We start from the raw sequence: 17,777 nt of genomic DNA on the forward strand, positions 1-17,777 counted from the left end.
CTATGAAAATTATGAAAATATTCACAGCAAAACCTGAATATTGAAAAAATTCCCATTCACTTCAGGCACAATTTACTCATGTTACATATCCTGGTCTTCAAGAGCTTCATGTGTCTTGAATGAATTACGTCAGAGAGTACTGAAGAGATACATGTAATTTTACAGAAAACAACAAAAACAAGTCAGTTCCTAATACATTACTAACAGCAATGATGTCCATAGGACTTTTACCTAAGTAAGAACTTCAGGATATTGCCCTTTTACCAACATGCATTCACTTTTGGGTTAAGCCACAAAAATTCCTGGAATACATTTCAGTTAATAGCTACAGTGCCTGAGAGTGTGTTCATGTACTTTTGAAAGTGAGTACTTTCCTCGCTTACAGACAGCCCCACAACCTGAAGCAAATACTCACCAGCAACCACACACCACACAACAAAAACACTAACCCAGGAACCTATCCTTGCAACAAAGCCCATTGCCAACTCTGTCCACATATCTATTCAAGGGACACCATCATAGGACCTAATCACATCAGCCACACCATCAGAGGCTCATTCACCTGCACATCTACCAATGTGATATATGCCATCATGTGCCAACAATACCCCTCTGCCATGTACATTGGCCAAACCGGACAATCTCTACGCAAAAGAATAAATGGACACAAATCAAAAGTCAAGAATTGTAACATTCAAAAACCGGTCGGAGAACATTTCAACCACCCTGATCACTCAATTTCAGAGTAGTCACAATTCTCCAACAAAAAAACTTCAACAACAGACTCCAACGAGAAACTGCAGAACTGGAATTAATTTGCAAACTGGACACCATTAAATTAGGCTTGAATAAAGACTGGGAATGGATGGGTCATTACACAAAGTAAAAACTATTTCCCCATGCTAATTTTTTCCCCTACTGTTACTCACACCTTCTTGTCAACGGTTTGATATGGGCCATCCTGATTATCACTACAAAAGGTTTTTTTTCTCCTGCTGATAATAGCTCACCTTAATTGATTGGTCTCATTACAGTTGATATGGCAACACCCATTTTTTCATGTTCTCTGTCTATATATATCTTCCTACTGTATTTTCCACTGCATGCATCCGATGAAGTGGGTTTTAGCCCACGAAAGCTTAGGCCCAAATAAATTTGTTAGTCTCTAAGGTCTCCTCGGGTTTTTGTTTTTTTTTGCTGAGTACTCAATGTTACTTTAGAATTTCCCTCCATGCGGGAGCAGGTTTGTATAATAATTCAAAACAAATGCTTCAATGCTCTTATTATGAAAAAGAAATTGATGCCAGCATCCCAGCAATCATAAGTGAACCCTAAATTAATAAATCAGAGTGTGTGTACAACTGAGCAAAAGCTATTTATTTGTTTATAACTGAACTGATTTCAGATACAGTTTATAGTAGCCACTTGGAAACATGTAAGTACATAAGATTGGATCACTGAAGTTTCCAATTACAACACAACTCCTTTAGAAAAAGTCATACACCATTTAACAGGGGATAATGCAACAGGATTCTAAAAGAAATTAATCTGAAAATCCATAGAATTTAATAGAAAATGCTAAACTTTCTATAAGTTTTTGGACCACTCTGTAGAAATGTTCATAGACCAATATAAATCAAAACTGGAACACTGGATCCAAATCCCCAAAACTTTCAAGAAGTTTGGATCTGGATACAAGCTTCATCACAAGCCTCTCTTTGTAGTGGCATGTCACATAACATTCAATTCTAACAACCATGAATAATGAGGAAGTTTGGATTTTGATCTGACACAGGCCTCCAATAAAAGATTATGTTGGAAAGTATGATAAATGCAACCACTAATAAACATTCATATAAAGGGAATATAAATCATATTTCCTAGTGGTAAGAAGCATCTTGCTAAGCCAAAGCAGTATGACCTGTGTTAGCTTTTACAGACACACTTATACACTATACATTTACAGCATTTTTCTTTTTTTTAAAATAGAGTTACTGCTCATTGAAATTTAGAGGTCTGATTCTGCAACCTTTACTTCCATCAGCAATTCTCACACAATTAGACCCATTACAGTCATTGTGACTACTCAGAAAACAAAGCCAAATTTTTCATACTTGGATGCCCAAAGTAAGGCACCTAAATTATATTCATGAAGCTAAACAAATGGCCTAAGTTCAGAAGTTCTGAGCACTCATTTCTCATTGGGAGTTGTGAATGTTCAGCACATGTATAAAAATTAGGACATCTTCTTAAATGCCTGAATATGGATTTACATACCTGATGGATTTACATAGACACCTACGTTTGAAAATTGGCTTAAAAATTCAGGTTTTATTGAAATAGCAAATGTTTCATAACAACATACTAATAAGCAACCACTGTATAACACTGTTTATTTCCAGTGTGAAAAATTAAATTTCCCAGTCTTCTGAAAAGCACTTACCTCACCATTTTCAAGAGGCACAATTCGAGAATACTCTGTAGTGCAAATAACATCATCATCCCTCCTAATACGAGCACTAACTTTTTTTCCAAAATGTTCCAAACAGTCTGCTTTAGAATCTAGTAAAATAAGAAATCAATTTTTTTACATATTGAAACGTGCATTATTGTGCTACATAAATCCATAAAGAACTATCCTCATGTTTTCTAATAGATTATCTCCCTGAATCAAATTACATCTCTGTATGAAAATAGAAATATTACTATAGAAAAATGAAAAATATTAAAAGCAAATGAACACATTCTTCTTCACTTTCTGCCCTAAACTGTTCTTAGTGTTTGGCAATGCACTGAAACAGCTTCCACATATCACTACAAAAATGGTTGCATTGTAGGGTGATTGTACATGTATTCCAGTTTAGGTTTATAAAGAAGACTGGAATCCTGGGGGGGGGGTGAAAGGCACTATTAAAAGACATGAACAAGATAAAAGGAAAAATCCCAAGGGCAGTTTTACATTTTTGCAGTACTATATTGGGTTTTAATAATGTGTTCTCTATCAGTTTAAATGAAAGTTGTCAGATTAAATCAATATGCCTTGCTTTGAAAATTTACCTCATCAAAGACTTCTCTCAGTAGAGAGAACTATATATAAAACAGTTGCTCTTATGGCTCTTTGGAAGAAAAATTACTGGCAACAAAATCCGTTTGAGTGTGTGTCTCTGGGCTAATTGAAACAAAAAGATTCAAAACTTTCAAACCATGTCATGTTAATTTTGCTGATGAATGTAAGGACAGGGCTTTACGGAGGATAACTAGTTAACAGTTATACCAGACCCCTTCCAAACACATCTCATGTTACCATACTTTATTCAGGGAAACCACTAGGTTGATTTTTTGTTTCTAAATTCTACAAATAATTAAACTCTCCTATAAAACTGCAGGGCTGCAAGAATCAATACTCACAAGCAAAATACTGCCAAGGTGCATAGGTTCTTCCAAAGTCCACTGATCTTTCTAACACCCAGAGATCTGGGCGAGGAGAATTTGCAAACTTGATAAGGATGTAAGCCACATGGAAGAGCTGGTAACAAAATATATATACATTAACACAAGTAATGCTGGAAGTAAACAGCAGAGCTTGTTAAGTTGTGTAAAATCAAGTAAATAGAACTAACATTCATTAACAACTTGTCTTTGTAGAACAGCAAGACAGTAAATTGTTTTCCAGTTCAGTGCCCACAAAAACAACAGGGCAGATTCTCAGCTGGTGAGTTCAGTGGAGCTATACCACTTGGCACTATGGCCCAACACACTGAAAAATCTGCAGTGTGATTATGCTAAATGCCACCTTTTCTATATCGAAGTAGCTCAGTCTAGTATATGCTTAACTACATGGATGTGTTAGAGTAATAGAATTCAACAGTGAAAGGCTGGAGATTCAATTAATTAATGAATAGAGTCACAAAATAATCAATCACAGTGCCCCATTCTGATTATCCCATTGCAATACTTGTGTCACTGACACTCAACATCATCATGATACAGTCCAGCAAAGTCACAATGAAATCCTTAAAAAACAATGTCAAAACAGCATCTCACACTTACTTTGTAGCTCTCTCTAGCTCCACTCGATGATGAAGGGACTGTCCAGTCTTCTCACTACACTGACACATCTGGGTAATTTGTGTCATGGTAAACCTTACAACTTGCAGAAGTAAATCTTCCCACAGCCATGTGTGTATCAAGGTACACAGGGAGCAGTCATGTGAATGACATTCCACTTACTCTGAGACCAAAGACAGTTTGAAGAGCTCCTAATAGAGCCTAGTCTCCTCCCCAGACCTCAAGGGGCCTTCTGCATCTTTATAAACACATGTACTGTGTTAGACCACAGAAGGCTTTAAAAAAAAAATGTACTCCCAACACTATAGCAAGAACAGATTTTACCAAAAAATAAGAAACCTAACTGTAAGCACTTTGGAGGAAATGAAGCAATTCCTGGGAAAGCCAAATGACATGAAGCTTCAAACATCAAGACTTTACAGTAGACAACAGACTAAATATGAGATGTCTTCATTTATTTCAAAGGTTAAAGTAAAATACAAAGTACTTCATACTATGGACATGAAATTTGTCAATAAAAAACTACAAACAGAAGATTAAGGCCTGAGACCTCTTTTAAAGGAAAACACCATTTAAATGGTGCTGTCAAGACTGTACATACCTTTCCAAGATACTTTAAGGAAAACTCCACCATCACATATGTAAATTAAGTTTTGCAACCAACTTTGCAAACAAGTGCATGACCAAGTGCTCTCTACACTAGTGCAGAGCGAACAGGTGACAGGTGTAAAATGGTACCAATACAAAATGGTAACTTATTGTACCCACTTTGAACAGGTGTAACTGACCACACAAGGTGCAGGACAATGGAGAATTGGATCGTACATACAACTGAAAGAATAATGAACAAAGAGGAAGCGACTACCTTGACAATAGCATGACACACAGAAAATGAATCTCAGCATTTGAATGCCCTAAGAAAATGCAAGAGATTTTCAAAAGATGCCATATGGTAATGTCTTTTTTTAATTTAATAAAAAAATACACTGCTGTTAAATAAAATGATTGTAAAGATGAGTTTGATTACTTTTCATTACAAATTATACCGTTTAAGTGCCTTTTGCTTTTCTCATAAATTCAAACAATGAGTTGTGTTTGCTGTTCCTCAGACTACACCATCAGCCTCCACCTCCTGCTGGGAAAATAACAATACAATGGCAGCTGTAACTGAGACACAACAGTGACATTCATAATGAAATACTAAGTCGGGGTGGGCAAACATTTTGGCCCGAGGGCCACATTTGGGTGGGGAAATTGCATGCAGGGCCGTGACTGTAGGGCTGGGGCAGGGGGTTGGGGTGCGGGAGGGAATACGGGGTGTGGGAAGGTGTGCGGTATGCAGGAAGGGGCTCAGGGTAAGGGGCTGAGGTGGAGGAGGGGTGCAGGATGTACGAGGGGGCTCAGGGTTGGGTTGCAGGAGGGGGCATGGAGTGCAGGAGGGGACTCAGAGCAGGGGGTTGGGGTGCAGGGAGGGGTGCAGAGTGCGGGAGGGGGCTCAGGGCAGGGGGTTGGGGTGCAGGAGCGGTGTGGGGTGCAGCAGGGGGCTCAGGGCAGGGGTTTAGGGTGCAGGAGGGGGATCAGGGCAGGAAGCTGGGGTGCAGGGTGCAGGAGGGGTTTGGTGTGCGGGCTCTGGCCCAGCACCGCTTACCTGGAGCGGCTCTGGGGTGGCAGCGGCACCGCACCACTAAGGCAGGCTCCCTGCTTATTCTGGCCCTGCGCCCCTCACGGAATTGGCTGGCACCACGTCCCTGTGGCACCTAGGGCGGGGGAGGGCAGAGGGCTCCGCGTGCTGCCCTCACCTGTGGGTTCCACACCTGAAGCTCCCATTGGTAGCAGTTCCCCGTTCCTGGCCAATGGGGGCTTCGGGTGTGGAACCCACAGGTGAGGGCAGCACAAGGAGCCCTCTGTCCCTGTCCCTGCCACCGCACCCCCAAGGGGCCACAGAAACATGATGCCGTCCACTTCCGGGAGCGGCACCGGGCCCGCAGCACCACGGGGCTGGCGATCCCGCAGGCCAGATCCAAAGCCCTGAGGGGCTGGATCCAGCCCGTGGGCAGTAGTTTGCCCACCCCTGTACTAAGGCCTGAATTCAGCATGGGATGTAAGCATGTGTCTATCTTGATGTCAACAGGACTATTCACATGGTTAAGACAGACCCATGCTGTGCTTAATTTATGTCAGTGCTTGCCAGGACTCAGCCACAGCATCTCTAGGTTTGGCAGTTCATAGCCCCAGCAGCACCTGGGCCTTGCTGCATCAGTTATGAAAGTAATACAATTGCAATAGCTCCAGCACCTAATTACTTGAGCCCCGGCACCTATTTCATTACAAATTAAGCACTGGATCCATGCTTCAGTGCCTTGCTGAAGTGAGGCCTAAAACAGCAACTGTTATTTCTAAAAACAATTTTGAAAGTTCAATTTAATTATATATTCTTAACAAACATTTAACTATCTAAGTTCCTGATCCCATTGACTTCAACAGAAGAAGGATCAGGCCATAAGATATAATACCTAATCAGTACAGCTTTCCTTAAACCAGTGGTTCTCAACTCTGGAAGGATGGCCAGCACATCCCTCGGCCAATGCCACTTTCTGCGGCCCCCATTGGCCTGGAGCGGCGAACCGCGGCCAGTGGGAGCCGCGATCAGCCAAACCTGCAGACGCGGCAGGTAAACAAACCGGCCCGGTGCGCCAAGGGCTTTCCCTGAACAAGCGATGGACCAGAGTTGAGAACCACTGCCTTAAGTAAACAACTTTCCTTCAAGTTCCAAAAATTATTTCTTTTGCTTCTTTGTAAGACAAATTTCTGTCATTACAAGAAAAAAGATTCCAATCTGAACTAGTCAGAATCTTATCAACAATGACCCTTTTACTGAAAAAGTTTCATACCAAAAGTTATCGGTTTCAGCTTCAGAAAGAAAACTCGAAAGATTATTGGATCCAAAAAAACTTATTGAATTTGTTAAATAAATCAAGAGACAGAACATGATTAAAATAGAAATGATATTTTAAGAGATTTTTTCCCCTCAAAGCTTCTATATTTTATGTCACTTTTCCAGATACTATGTGCTGCCTTTGAAGTAACAGAACGTCTGCACAAAATCCAAATACATAGCAGGTGAAAACATGCCACTGTATAATTTCTCTATATCTATTAAGACATGCTGCCAAAGAGAGATAATTTAAGATCACCGTAGATTGAATGAACTTCTAATCTTTCAACATCTACTACTTGGAAAATTCCACATTAAAATGCTACCTATAACTTCCATGTCTAGTGGTTTGTTCTGAAACTACACACACAAAAAGTTGCATTAAAGTGGTCAAACGAGCCAGCTAAAATCATTTCTGATACCCATAAGCTATCTGCTATAGAAAAGTACGCTTGAAAAGAGGATGCATGTTTATTGAGTAGTGAATGTGTGAGGTTACTGACAAATAGTTTGAGCTTCTCTCAATTTAAGACAGGCAATGTGTCCATACCAATATGGGAGGACAAGGATTACAGTGATATGATCAGTAGTGGCAAGAACCCATCTGGAGGTTCTAATTCATATCTGAATATAGGCAAATCCTATAGAAATGAGTTTCTAGGGAGGGATTTAAATGAAAAGTTGGGGAATGGATTAAAAATCTGTATGATTCAAGCCACTGGATAAATGCAAAGGATTATTATTCGCAAAAAGAAAAGGAGTACTTGTGGCACCTTAGAGATTAACAAATTTATTGGAGCATAAGCTTTCGTGAGCTACAGCTCACTTCATCGGATGCATGTAGTAGAAAATACAGTGGGGAGATTTTATATACACAGAGAACATGAAACAATGGGTGTTACCATACACACTGTAACGAGAGTGATCAGGTAAGGTGAGCTATTACCAGCAGGAGAGAAAAAAAACCTTTTGTAGTGATAATCAAGGTGGGCCATTTCCAGCAGTTGACGAGAATGTGTGAGGAACAGTGGGGAGTGGGCAGGGAATAAACATGAGGAAATAGTTTAACTTTGTGTAATGACACAATCCACTCCCAGTCTTTATTCAAGCCTAATTTAATTGTGTCCAGTTTGCAAATTAATTCCAATTCAGCAGTCTCTCGTTGGAGTCTGTTTTTGAAGTTTTTTTGTTGAAGAATTGCAACTTTTAGGTCTGCAATCAAGTGACCAAAGAGATTGAAGTGTTCTCCGACTGGTTTTTGAATGTTATAATTCTTGACATCTTATTTGTGTCCATTTATTCTTTTACGTAGAGACTGTCCAGTTTGGCCAATGTACATGGCAGAGGGCATTGCTGGCACATGATGGCATATATCACATTGGTAGATGTGCAGGTGAACGAACCTCTGATAGTGTGGCTGATGTGATTAGGCCCTATGATGGTGTCCCCTGAATAGATATGTGGACACAGTTGGCAACAGGTTTGTTGCAAGGATAGGTTCCTGGGTTAGTGTTTTTGTTGTGTGATGTGTAGTTGCTGGTGAGTATTTGCTCCAGGTTGGGGGGGCTGTCTGTAAGCAAGGACTGGCCTGTCTCCCAAGATCTGTGAGAGTGATGGGTCGTCCTTCAGGATAGGTTGTAGATCCTTGATGATGCGTTGGAGAGGTTTTAGTTGGGGGCTGAAGGTGATGGCTAGTGGCATTCTGTTATTTTCTTTGTTGGGCCTGTCCTGTAGTAGGTAACTTCTGGGTACTCTTCTGGCTCTGTCAATCTGTTTCTTCACTTCAGCAGGTGGGTTTTGTAGTTGTAAGAACGCTTGATAGAGATCTTGTAGGTGTTTGTCTCTGTCTGAGGGGTTGGAGCAAATGCTGTTGTACCGTAGAGCTTGGCTGTAGAGAATGGATCGTGTGGTGTGGTCTGGATGAAGCTGGAGGCATGTAGGTAAGCATAGCGGTCAGTAGGTTTCTGGTATAGGGTGGTGTTTATGTGACCATCGCTTATTAGCACCATAATGTCCAGGAATTGGATCTCTTGTGTGGACTGGTCCAGGCTGAGGTTGATGGTGGGATGGAAATTGTTGAAATCATGGTGGAATTCCTCAAGGGCTTCTTTTCCATGGGTCCAGATGATGAAGATGTCATCAATGTAGCGCAAGTAGAGTAGGGGCATTAGGGGACGAGAGCTGAGGAAGTGTTGTTCTTCGTCAGCCATAAAAATGTTGGCATACTGTGGGGCCATGCGGGTACCCATAGCAGTGTCGCTGATTTGAAGGTATACATTGTCCCCAAATGTGAAATAGTTATGGGTGAGGACAAACACACAAAGTTCAGCCACCAGGTTTGCCGTGACATTATCGGGAATACTGTTCCTGACGGCTTGTAGTCCATCTTTATGTGGAATGTTTGTGTAGAGGGCTTCTACATCCATAGTGGCTAGGATGGTGTTTTCAGGAAGATCACCGAAGAATTGTAGTTTCCTCAGGAAGTCAGTGGTGTCTCGAAGATAGCTGGGAGTGCTGGCAGTGTAGGGCCTGAGGAGGGAGTCTACATAGCCAGACAATCCTGCTGTCAGGTGCCAATGCCTGAGATGATGGGGCATCCAGGATTTCCAGGTTTATGGATTTTAGGTAGCAGATAGAATACCCCTGGTCGGGGTTCTAGGGGTGTGTCTGTACGGATTTGTTCTTGTGCTTTTTCAGGGAGTTTCTTGAGCAGATGGTAGTTTCTTTTGGTAACCCGCAGTGGGATCAGAGGGTAATGGCTTGTAGAATGTGGTGCTGGAGAGCTGCCTAGCAGCCTCTTGTTCATATTCTGACCTATTCATGATAACGACAGCACCTCCTTTGTCAGCCTTTTTTATTATGATGTCAGAGTTGTTTCTGAGGCTGTGGATAGCATTGTGTTCTTCACAGCTGAGGTTATGGGGCAAGTGACGCTGCTTTTCCACAATTTCAGCCCATGCACGTTGGTGGAAGCACTCTATGTAGAAGTCCAATCTGTTGTTTCGACCTTCAGGAGGAGTCCACCCAGAATCCTTCTTTTTGTAGTGTTGGTAGAAAGGTCTCTGTGAGTTAGTATGTTGTTCAGAGGTGTGTTGGAAATATTCCTTGAGTCCGAGATGTCGAAAATAGGTTTCTAGGTCACCACAGAACTGTATCATGTTCATGGGGGTGGAGGGGCAGAAGGAGAGGCCCCAAGATAGGACAGATTCTTCTGCTGGGCTAAGAATATAGCTGGATAGATTAACAATATTGCTGGGTGGGTTAAGGGAACCACTGTTGTGGCCCCTTGTGGTATGTAGTAGTTTAGATAGTTTACTGTCCTTTTTCTTTTGTAGAGAAGCAAAGTGTGTGTTGTAAATGGCTTGTCTGGTTTTTGTAAAGCCCAGCCATGAGGAAGTATGTGTGGAAGGTTGTTTTTTTATGAGAGTATCCAGTTTGGAGAGCTCATTCTTAATCTTTCCCTGTTTGCTGTAAAGGATGTTGATCAGGTAGTTCCGCAGTTTCTTTGAGAGTGTGTGGCACAAGCTTACAGCATAATCTGTGTGGTATGTAAATTGTAATGGATTTTTTACCTTCAGCCCTTTTGGTATGAGGTCCATCTGTTTGCATTTGGAAAGGAAGATGATGTCTCTCTGTATCTGTACGAGTTTTTTCATGAAGTTGATAATTATTATTATTTATTATTATATTATTTTATTACTGATAAAGTCTAAATAAAATATATGGAAAAGGCTTTAATCATTCAAAATCTTCACGTTCCAAAGATCAGTAGTGGCAAGACTAGGACTTTGAGAATGAGTTCCATGCACGGGGTTCCTATGGTAATAGACCCAGAATGGGAGAAGGTAAGAAAGGGGTATCAAGTAGGGTTGCCAAGTTTCTATTTGCAGAAAACCAAAACACCCTTGCCCCACCCCATGCCCTGCCCCTTCTCCGAGGCCTTGCCCCTTCTCTGAGGCCCTGCCCCCTGCTCACTCCATCCCCCCTCCCTCCATTGCTCACTCTCCCCAACCCTTGCTCACTCGCTCATTTTCATGAGGCTGGGGCAGGGGATTGAGATGCGAGAGGGGGTGCCGGCTCCAGCTGCGAGTGCGGGCTCTGAGGTGGGGCCATCTTCTGACTTCATCTTTTTTTTCTTTGAAACTTCAGCAGAGGCTCTCAAGATCCTCTTGCACATTGAAACACATTGGCAGAAAGGAAGGCCTGAAGTGCATGCGCAATGGTGCGTTTTTATGTGCAATTACTGCAGCTGCATGTGTAAATCAGGTGACAACATGCATAAACTGCTTACTGAGGCACCAAACTAGTCATTTGCTCTTTCGGTCCCATAGGTAACTCACAAAGTTGCATTGCTCTGTCTGGAAGCTCAGCACTTAATGTGAGTGGGATAACTGCTACTCTCCGTTACCGGTGGCGCTGTCAGCCACTCATAATATAAAGTCAGGCGCAAAACAAGCTTAGATTCCAATTCAGCAAAAACCCTTGTATACGCACTTAACTCTACACATGTGTACAGTCCTAATGACGTTAATGGGACTTCTCAAGTTCACAGCGTTAAGTATGTGCGGGTATACACAACTGGGGCCTTATTGACCATACATTGCTTCAGTATCTTATACTTTAAATGTGTTGCATACATCTCCTTGCCCTTTCTCCCTTAATAGAAAACTAAAGCAAATGTTTTGTTCACTTGATGCTGAAAACAAACTATTATGTAACAAAAATGTGGTATAAACCAAATGAGCATTTTGCCTGTGTACAAAGAAAAGTTTAACAAGTGTTTTCTTTTAACTTAGTTCAGAAACTAGTTTCTTTTAAACCTGGTTTTAAACACTAATTTATCTTTCAATAGGAATAAAAACTGTGGGAGCCTAGTATGCAATCTGCATAATAGCAGGAATAAAACTAATTTCAACCAGGAATGCTGGTGTTAGATGTCTATTTTCCAGCTATCAAGATGAGACTCCGACAGTGTGCTTAGATTTATGTAACATAATATATACAATTCATACAATGTAATTGAGAAGAAAAATATACTATGTACTATTGAGGACCTAAACCTGGCTAATTTGTCAATCTAACTGCATTTGTTCTTGTAATCTTTTCAGCGATTTGTTATTATTTGTTGAGTGATGACTATTGTGCTTAGCATTGTACATTATGCAAAAAGACAACAGGATACCTACCCTGCTCATACAAAATAATGGCCCAATCCTACAAATACTGACTACAAAGAGTAGTAGAAACTCCTTACCAGCAGACACATGATCTAATTTTATTTGTTACCTATAGAATGTGAGAGAGGGAAGAAAGTATGAAGATTTTCTACACATACAGTAACCTACCCAGATAAGGGCCCAATCCTGAAAAATGATGAGCACCTTTTGGGAGGTGCTGAGTGCCCTCAATAACCAACAAGAATTGAAGCCCTAATTCAGCAAAGCACTTAAGTACATATTAAGTACCAAGCACATCCTACTCTCATTGATTTGAATGGGTATTAGGCACATGATTGCCTGTAAGCGTGTGCGTAAGTGCTTTGCTGAATTAGGGCCTCCAGCACCACCCAGGAATCAGTCTAAGATCAGACCCTAAAATGAGCAATTATTTTAAATTAGTCAATTTATGATCCCATGCATTTTGGTTACTGTTGCCAAATCCTGTGATATTGATATAAATTAAACTTCTGGTTTCTTCAGGGATGGAATCAAGATTATTTCCATCATTCTTTGTTAACATCTCAGCAAGACCTAAGAGCCACCACAGTTATCTAAAGGAGTAACTACCATTGCTGGAAATTAGTATTTGCTAAATCCCAAGCCACAAATTTTGCATCTGAAACTACAGTACAAAAAAGCCAACCCCAGGCAAGCTGAACCAGGTTTCTTACCACATTTGCTTACCCAGAAATGATGAACGTTAAAATCCAAGTTCCATCTGCCAAAACCACAAGAAGAGATCATTCTTCCCATTAAAATTCAAGTACCCACTTGTGTTTACATTTACAAGACTTAATATGCTTTCAACGTTCATGTCATTTTAATACTAGCCACTGATGCTAGACCAATACAGAGATCCACAAGTAGAAGCAGCTGCCGCACAAATTGCTTTGGGTTTAAAGCCCCTTTCAGGTAATGGTGTAGATAATGAAGTCAGTGATTGTAAATAACAGCTCCTTACTCCTGCAAAGAACTACAGCACAATAATGTCTTTTTTTATTTCATTGTTTGCATTCAGTGTTTGTAAAATGTGCCTCACTGACAGTACTAGAGATTCCAATCCTTTGTTCACTGAACAGGAATGGTATCCCACCAGCAGTGTAAGGTTCCCCATACGTCTTGGCCAATGAGCCTTCTCCATGTTCCGGAAGAAACACTTCCAGAGGTGAAAGGGTAGTTCAATATCCAGGCCCATTCAACCCTTGGTCTTTCTGTTGAGACAGTTGACAATTGTGCTATTTAGTGACTGTTATAACTATGTAGTTTTTTCATATAGTCACTTTTCCATTGGAAACTGGACTGAGACCAAACTCAATGTACATAATAATTCTTACATATTGACTATTTGTTCACAGAACAGCAAAGCTATTCATATGAGTAAGGATTTGTGGGACTGAGCCCACAGGCAGGAGATAAAACAAATTCTTTTATGAAGGCTCAAATCTGGAGGGACAGGGAGAATGGCAGCATTGTCAACACTGACAGAAAGCAGGGGGAGGAGGAGGTTTGGCAGGAAAAATCAGGGGTTCCATTTTGACCCTGTTAATTTTAAGATGACAGTGAGATATTCAGGAGGAGATGTCAGTGAGACATGTTGAGATGTAGGACTGGACAGAAAGCAGGAGCGGAGACTAGAGGTACAGCTATGAGTCATCATCTTAAAGATGGTAATTAAAGCCATGTGGGTGAATGAGATCCGATGGAGAACAGGAAGGGATGAATGACAGGGCTCAGTACGACCCACACAGAGAGTCAAAGTAAAGGAAGTCCTTCTAGAAAGGATGCTGGAGGAGCCACCTAATAGTTAGGAGGACTCGGAGAACAGAAGAGGGCAAGGACATGAAAGCAGAGGGAGAACAAGATTTCAAGAAGTGTGTGATCGTCATGATGCATGTATTCAAAAATGTCTTTCTGTATATTTTACATGAGAACAATCTCATATCTGCCAACATACATATTTAATGCAAGTGCCAGCAGACAGATTTATGCAACCATGAGAAAACGAACAGTAATGAAATATTAGAACAGTTAATGAGATTTTATAATTAAAGTCTTATTGCTTCTAGAAAAAATAAAACCAGCTCCACTGTTTGATAATCAAGGTGGGCCATTTCTAGCACAAATCCAGGTTTTCTCACCCCCCCACCCCCCTCCAAAAACCACACACACAAACTCACTCTCCTGCTGGTAATAGCTTATCCAAAGTGACCACTCTCCTCACAATGTGTATGAAAATCAAGGTGAGCCATTTCCAGCACAAATCCAGGTTTTCTTACCCCCCCACCCCCATACACGGGGGGTGAGAAAACCTGGATTTGTGCTGGAAATGGCCCACCTTGATTATCATGCACATTGTAGGGAGAGTGGCCATTTTGGATAAGCTATTACCAGCAGGAGAGTGAGTTTTTGTGTGTGTGTTTTTTTGAAAAAAAAAAAAAAAAAAGGGTGGGGGGTGGGGGGTGAGAAAACCTGTATTTGTGCTGGAAATGGCCCACCTTGATTATCATACACATTTTAAAGAGAGTGGTCACTTTGGATGGGCTATTACCAGCAGGAGAGTGAGTTTGTGTGTGGGGGGGGGGGGGCGGAGGGTGAGAAAACCTGGATTTGTGCTGGAAATGGCCCAACTTGATGATCACTTTAGATAAGCTATTACCAGCAGGAGAGTGGGGTGGGAGGAGGTATTGTTTCATGGTCTCTGTGTATATAATGTCTTCTGCAGTTTCCACAGTATGCATCCGATGAAGTGAGCTGTAGCTCACGAAAGCTCATGCTCAAATAAATTGGTTAGTCTCTAAGGTGCCACAAGTACTCCTTTTCTTTTTAGGTAGTCAGTCTGTTTATTTATATTATAATGCTAAGTTGAACTAGAGCTCATGACTGGTAATGCTATTACTGTAGTACAATCAAATATTGTGATGTGATCCCAGCAGAATGTTCAAGCTAAGTATAGAAGAATCTCAAAGACAGGAACACCAGAGTTACAGACTTACCAGTCAACCGGACACCCTGTGGAACTGGAAGTAATCTATCAGACAGCAGCGCAGACAAAAAAAACCTGCAAATACTGTACAGTACTGCCTGGGGGATTTAGCCCTGGGGCTCAAGGCTTCAGCCACAGGAGAATTGGGACTGCATCCGGAGTGTGGGGGAGGGATCAGTACTCGGGGCAGGGGGGGGGAGGCGGCGGGGGGATTCTGACCATCAGGAGCACCAGGGCTCAGAGCTTTAGATGGGGGGAGCGCTAGGGCTTTAGGCTTCAGTCCCACAGCTCCACTCCCAGCTTCAGCACTCCGGGGGACACGGGTGTGCCAGGGCTCAAGCGCCGGTTTCAGCCCCAGCACTCCCGCACCCGTAGCTAAAGCCTGAGCCCCGGCACCCCTACCCCCCCACCCTCCACCGCTAGGCTAAAACTGGGAGTGAAGCAGCAGGGCTGAAGCCCCTGTACCCCCGCCCAGGTCTAAAGCCCTGAGCCCTGGTGCTCCCATGGAGCAGAAGCCCTGAGCCCCCCACCCAGTGCCCTGGCGTCCCAGGGTCAGAAGCCCTGACTCCCACCACCCTGTGGCTGCAGCCCTAACTCCCTTCTCCCCCTGTGGCTAAAGTCCATAACTCTTGTTCAGAGTTACAGAACATTTCAGAGTTATGGACAACCTCCATTCCCGAGGTGTTCATAACGCTGGGGTGCTACTATAAGTCAGGATAGATGAGTCTTTGGATGGGAGACGTTCAAGTAACACCTGAGTGCTATAAGAAATTATGTTGGTGATTCAGAAGGTGGGACTCTTCCTTCTACATAATAAATATATGTCTGAAAGTGATATTAGGATTTGCAGGATTGACTGCTTCGTGCATGGTGAATGAACGGTGCTATCTTTTGGAAAGGACAATAAAGCAGCGGTCCTAACCATGTGTCATGCTTAAAGATCTGTGGCACTTTTTTCAAAAGTAGTAGAATTAGCACCCATGTCCCCACACAAAGAAACCTGTAAAGATGAGGAAAACTCCAAAATCACTTCAGCACTTGGAAAAGATTTTCTCCCAAAGAATGGGTAACAAGCCTGCCCCCAAACTGCCAGGATCCCTTAGACCAGTGGTTCTCAACCTATTTACAATTATGGACCGCATATGCAGCTTTCTGTATGTTATGTGGATTGCATCCACACAATATGTATACTACCTGTATATCTACCAAAAAAAAAAAAAAAAAAAGATTTTGTATTTGTTACATGACAGCAGTACGATTCAAATCGATGTAGTACCTTTCATTTCAACACCCCCAGTAAGGGACTGCCCCCACAACTAGAGAATGCCCCCATCACCCAACTCCCCCTGGGACTATCCCCCCCAGCATTCAGACCTCCACAAACACTGGGCTGGCACACCTGCCTGCACTGCAGAGACAGGGTGACCTGTCCAGGGCAGAATAGCCTCCCTCCCCGCTCCAGGAACTAACCTCTCTAGCATCCAGTGCCCCAGCCAGGGTCTGCCCCCAATGCACCCAGCCCACCACCTAGCAACTGCCACCAGGAACTCCCAGCACCCCCCCAAGGAATGCCCCCCAGCACTCAATCCCCCCATCCGGCGACTGCCCCCAGTCACCAGTTCCCCCACGTAGAATCTAACCCCCACACACCAGCTGTACTCCCCTCCCCATGGCCCTAGCCTCCTTCCCATACCCCAGCACCCTTCTCCCTGTGTGCCCTGCAGCCCTAGCACCCTGCACCTTCCCTCCCTGCACCTGCTGATCTCCTACCTTGGCTACAGCCCACCCGCCGCTGCAGTCCTAGTACCGGGAAGCCTGCTTCAGCCAGGGTCACTGGACCCAAGACACTGTGAATGTGCTAAGCACCCTGGCCTCCTGGTGATGCTGCTGAGCCCAATCCTGCCGGGAGATGGGGGCGGGGGCTTATTCCGCTGGGCCCAATCCTGCATGGGAGCGGATGCTGGGCCTGATCCTGCACTGCCCCATTTATGCACCCCCATCCAAGACAGGTGCTCCTCCTGCCATGCCCTGATTACGGTCCTGAGGATGTCACATGGCCACAGCTATGTGCTGACTGGGCCACAAGCAGGCCACAGATTGAGAATCACTGCCTTAGGGAAAGAGCCAAGTGTGGGAGGGTTGTGGGGTACCTCCATGCCAACCCTAGGGCCCCCAGTGTTCCTTCTCATACTCCCAGGCAACACAGCTCCTTTGGAAATGTACTCCCACAACTTACTCTGCAAGCTGATGCTCCCAGAACCAAGTTTCTCTTATGCAGTGAGAGGCAGGGGATGGGAAAGTTTGTATGATCTTTTCTGCCTAATTGCTGTGGTACTGCTGAGGCAGTGATATACAGCCCTGCTTCCAGGCCCCCAAAGTCCCCAATTCTTTTCCATGAGGATCCCAACTCCAGAGAGCCAGCCAAAGGGACAATGCTACACAGAAACCTCTACATGTGGGTCTGTGAGAAAGCAATGTAGCCCATTATGTCAATCTGAAAATCCCCCTGCACGTTCAAGAGAATATAATACTGTTCTTCAACTGCTGTCCCAATGTTATATATAGAACTCAT

General features: G+C 43.0%; 1 protein-coding gene across 1 annotated transcript in view; it reads right to left on the reverse strand.

Moving 5' to 3' along the window:
* LAMA3 (laminin subunit alpha 3) overlaps window positions 1–17,777 on the reverse strand; it is a 186,313-nt gene that overhangs the window by 144,912 nt on the left and 23,624 nt on the right. Inside the window, exons 3-4 of the mRNA XM_077809046.1 lie at window positions 3,409–3,526; window positions 2,444–2,562 (exon numbers count right to left, since the gene is read on the reverse strand). Of these exons, the coding sequence (XP_077665172.1) occupies window positions 2,444–2,562; window positions 3,409–3,526 (237 nt within the window). The remainder of the gene's footprint in view (window positions 1–2,443; window positions 2,563–3,408; window positions 3,527–17,777) is intronic.

The sequence above is a fragment of the Eretmochelys imbricata genome, chromosome 2 (genome assembly GCF_965152235.1).
Source record: "Eretmochelys imbricata isolate rEreImb1 chromosome 2, rEreImb1.hap1, whole genome shotgun sequence".
In the NCBI taxonomy this organism is placed as follows: Eukaryota; Metazoa; Chordata; order Testudines; family Cheloniidae; genus Eretmochelys; species Eretmochelys imbricata.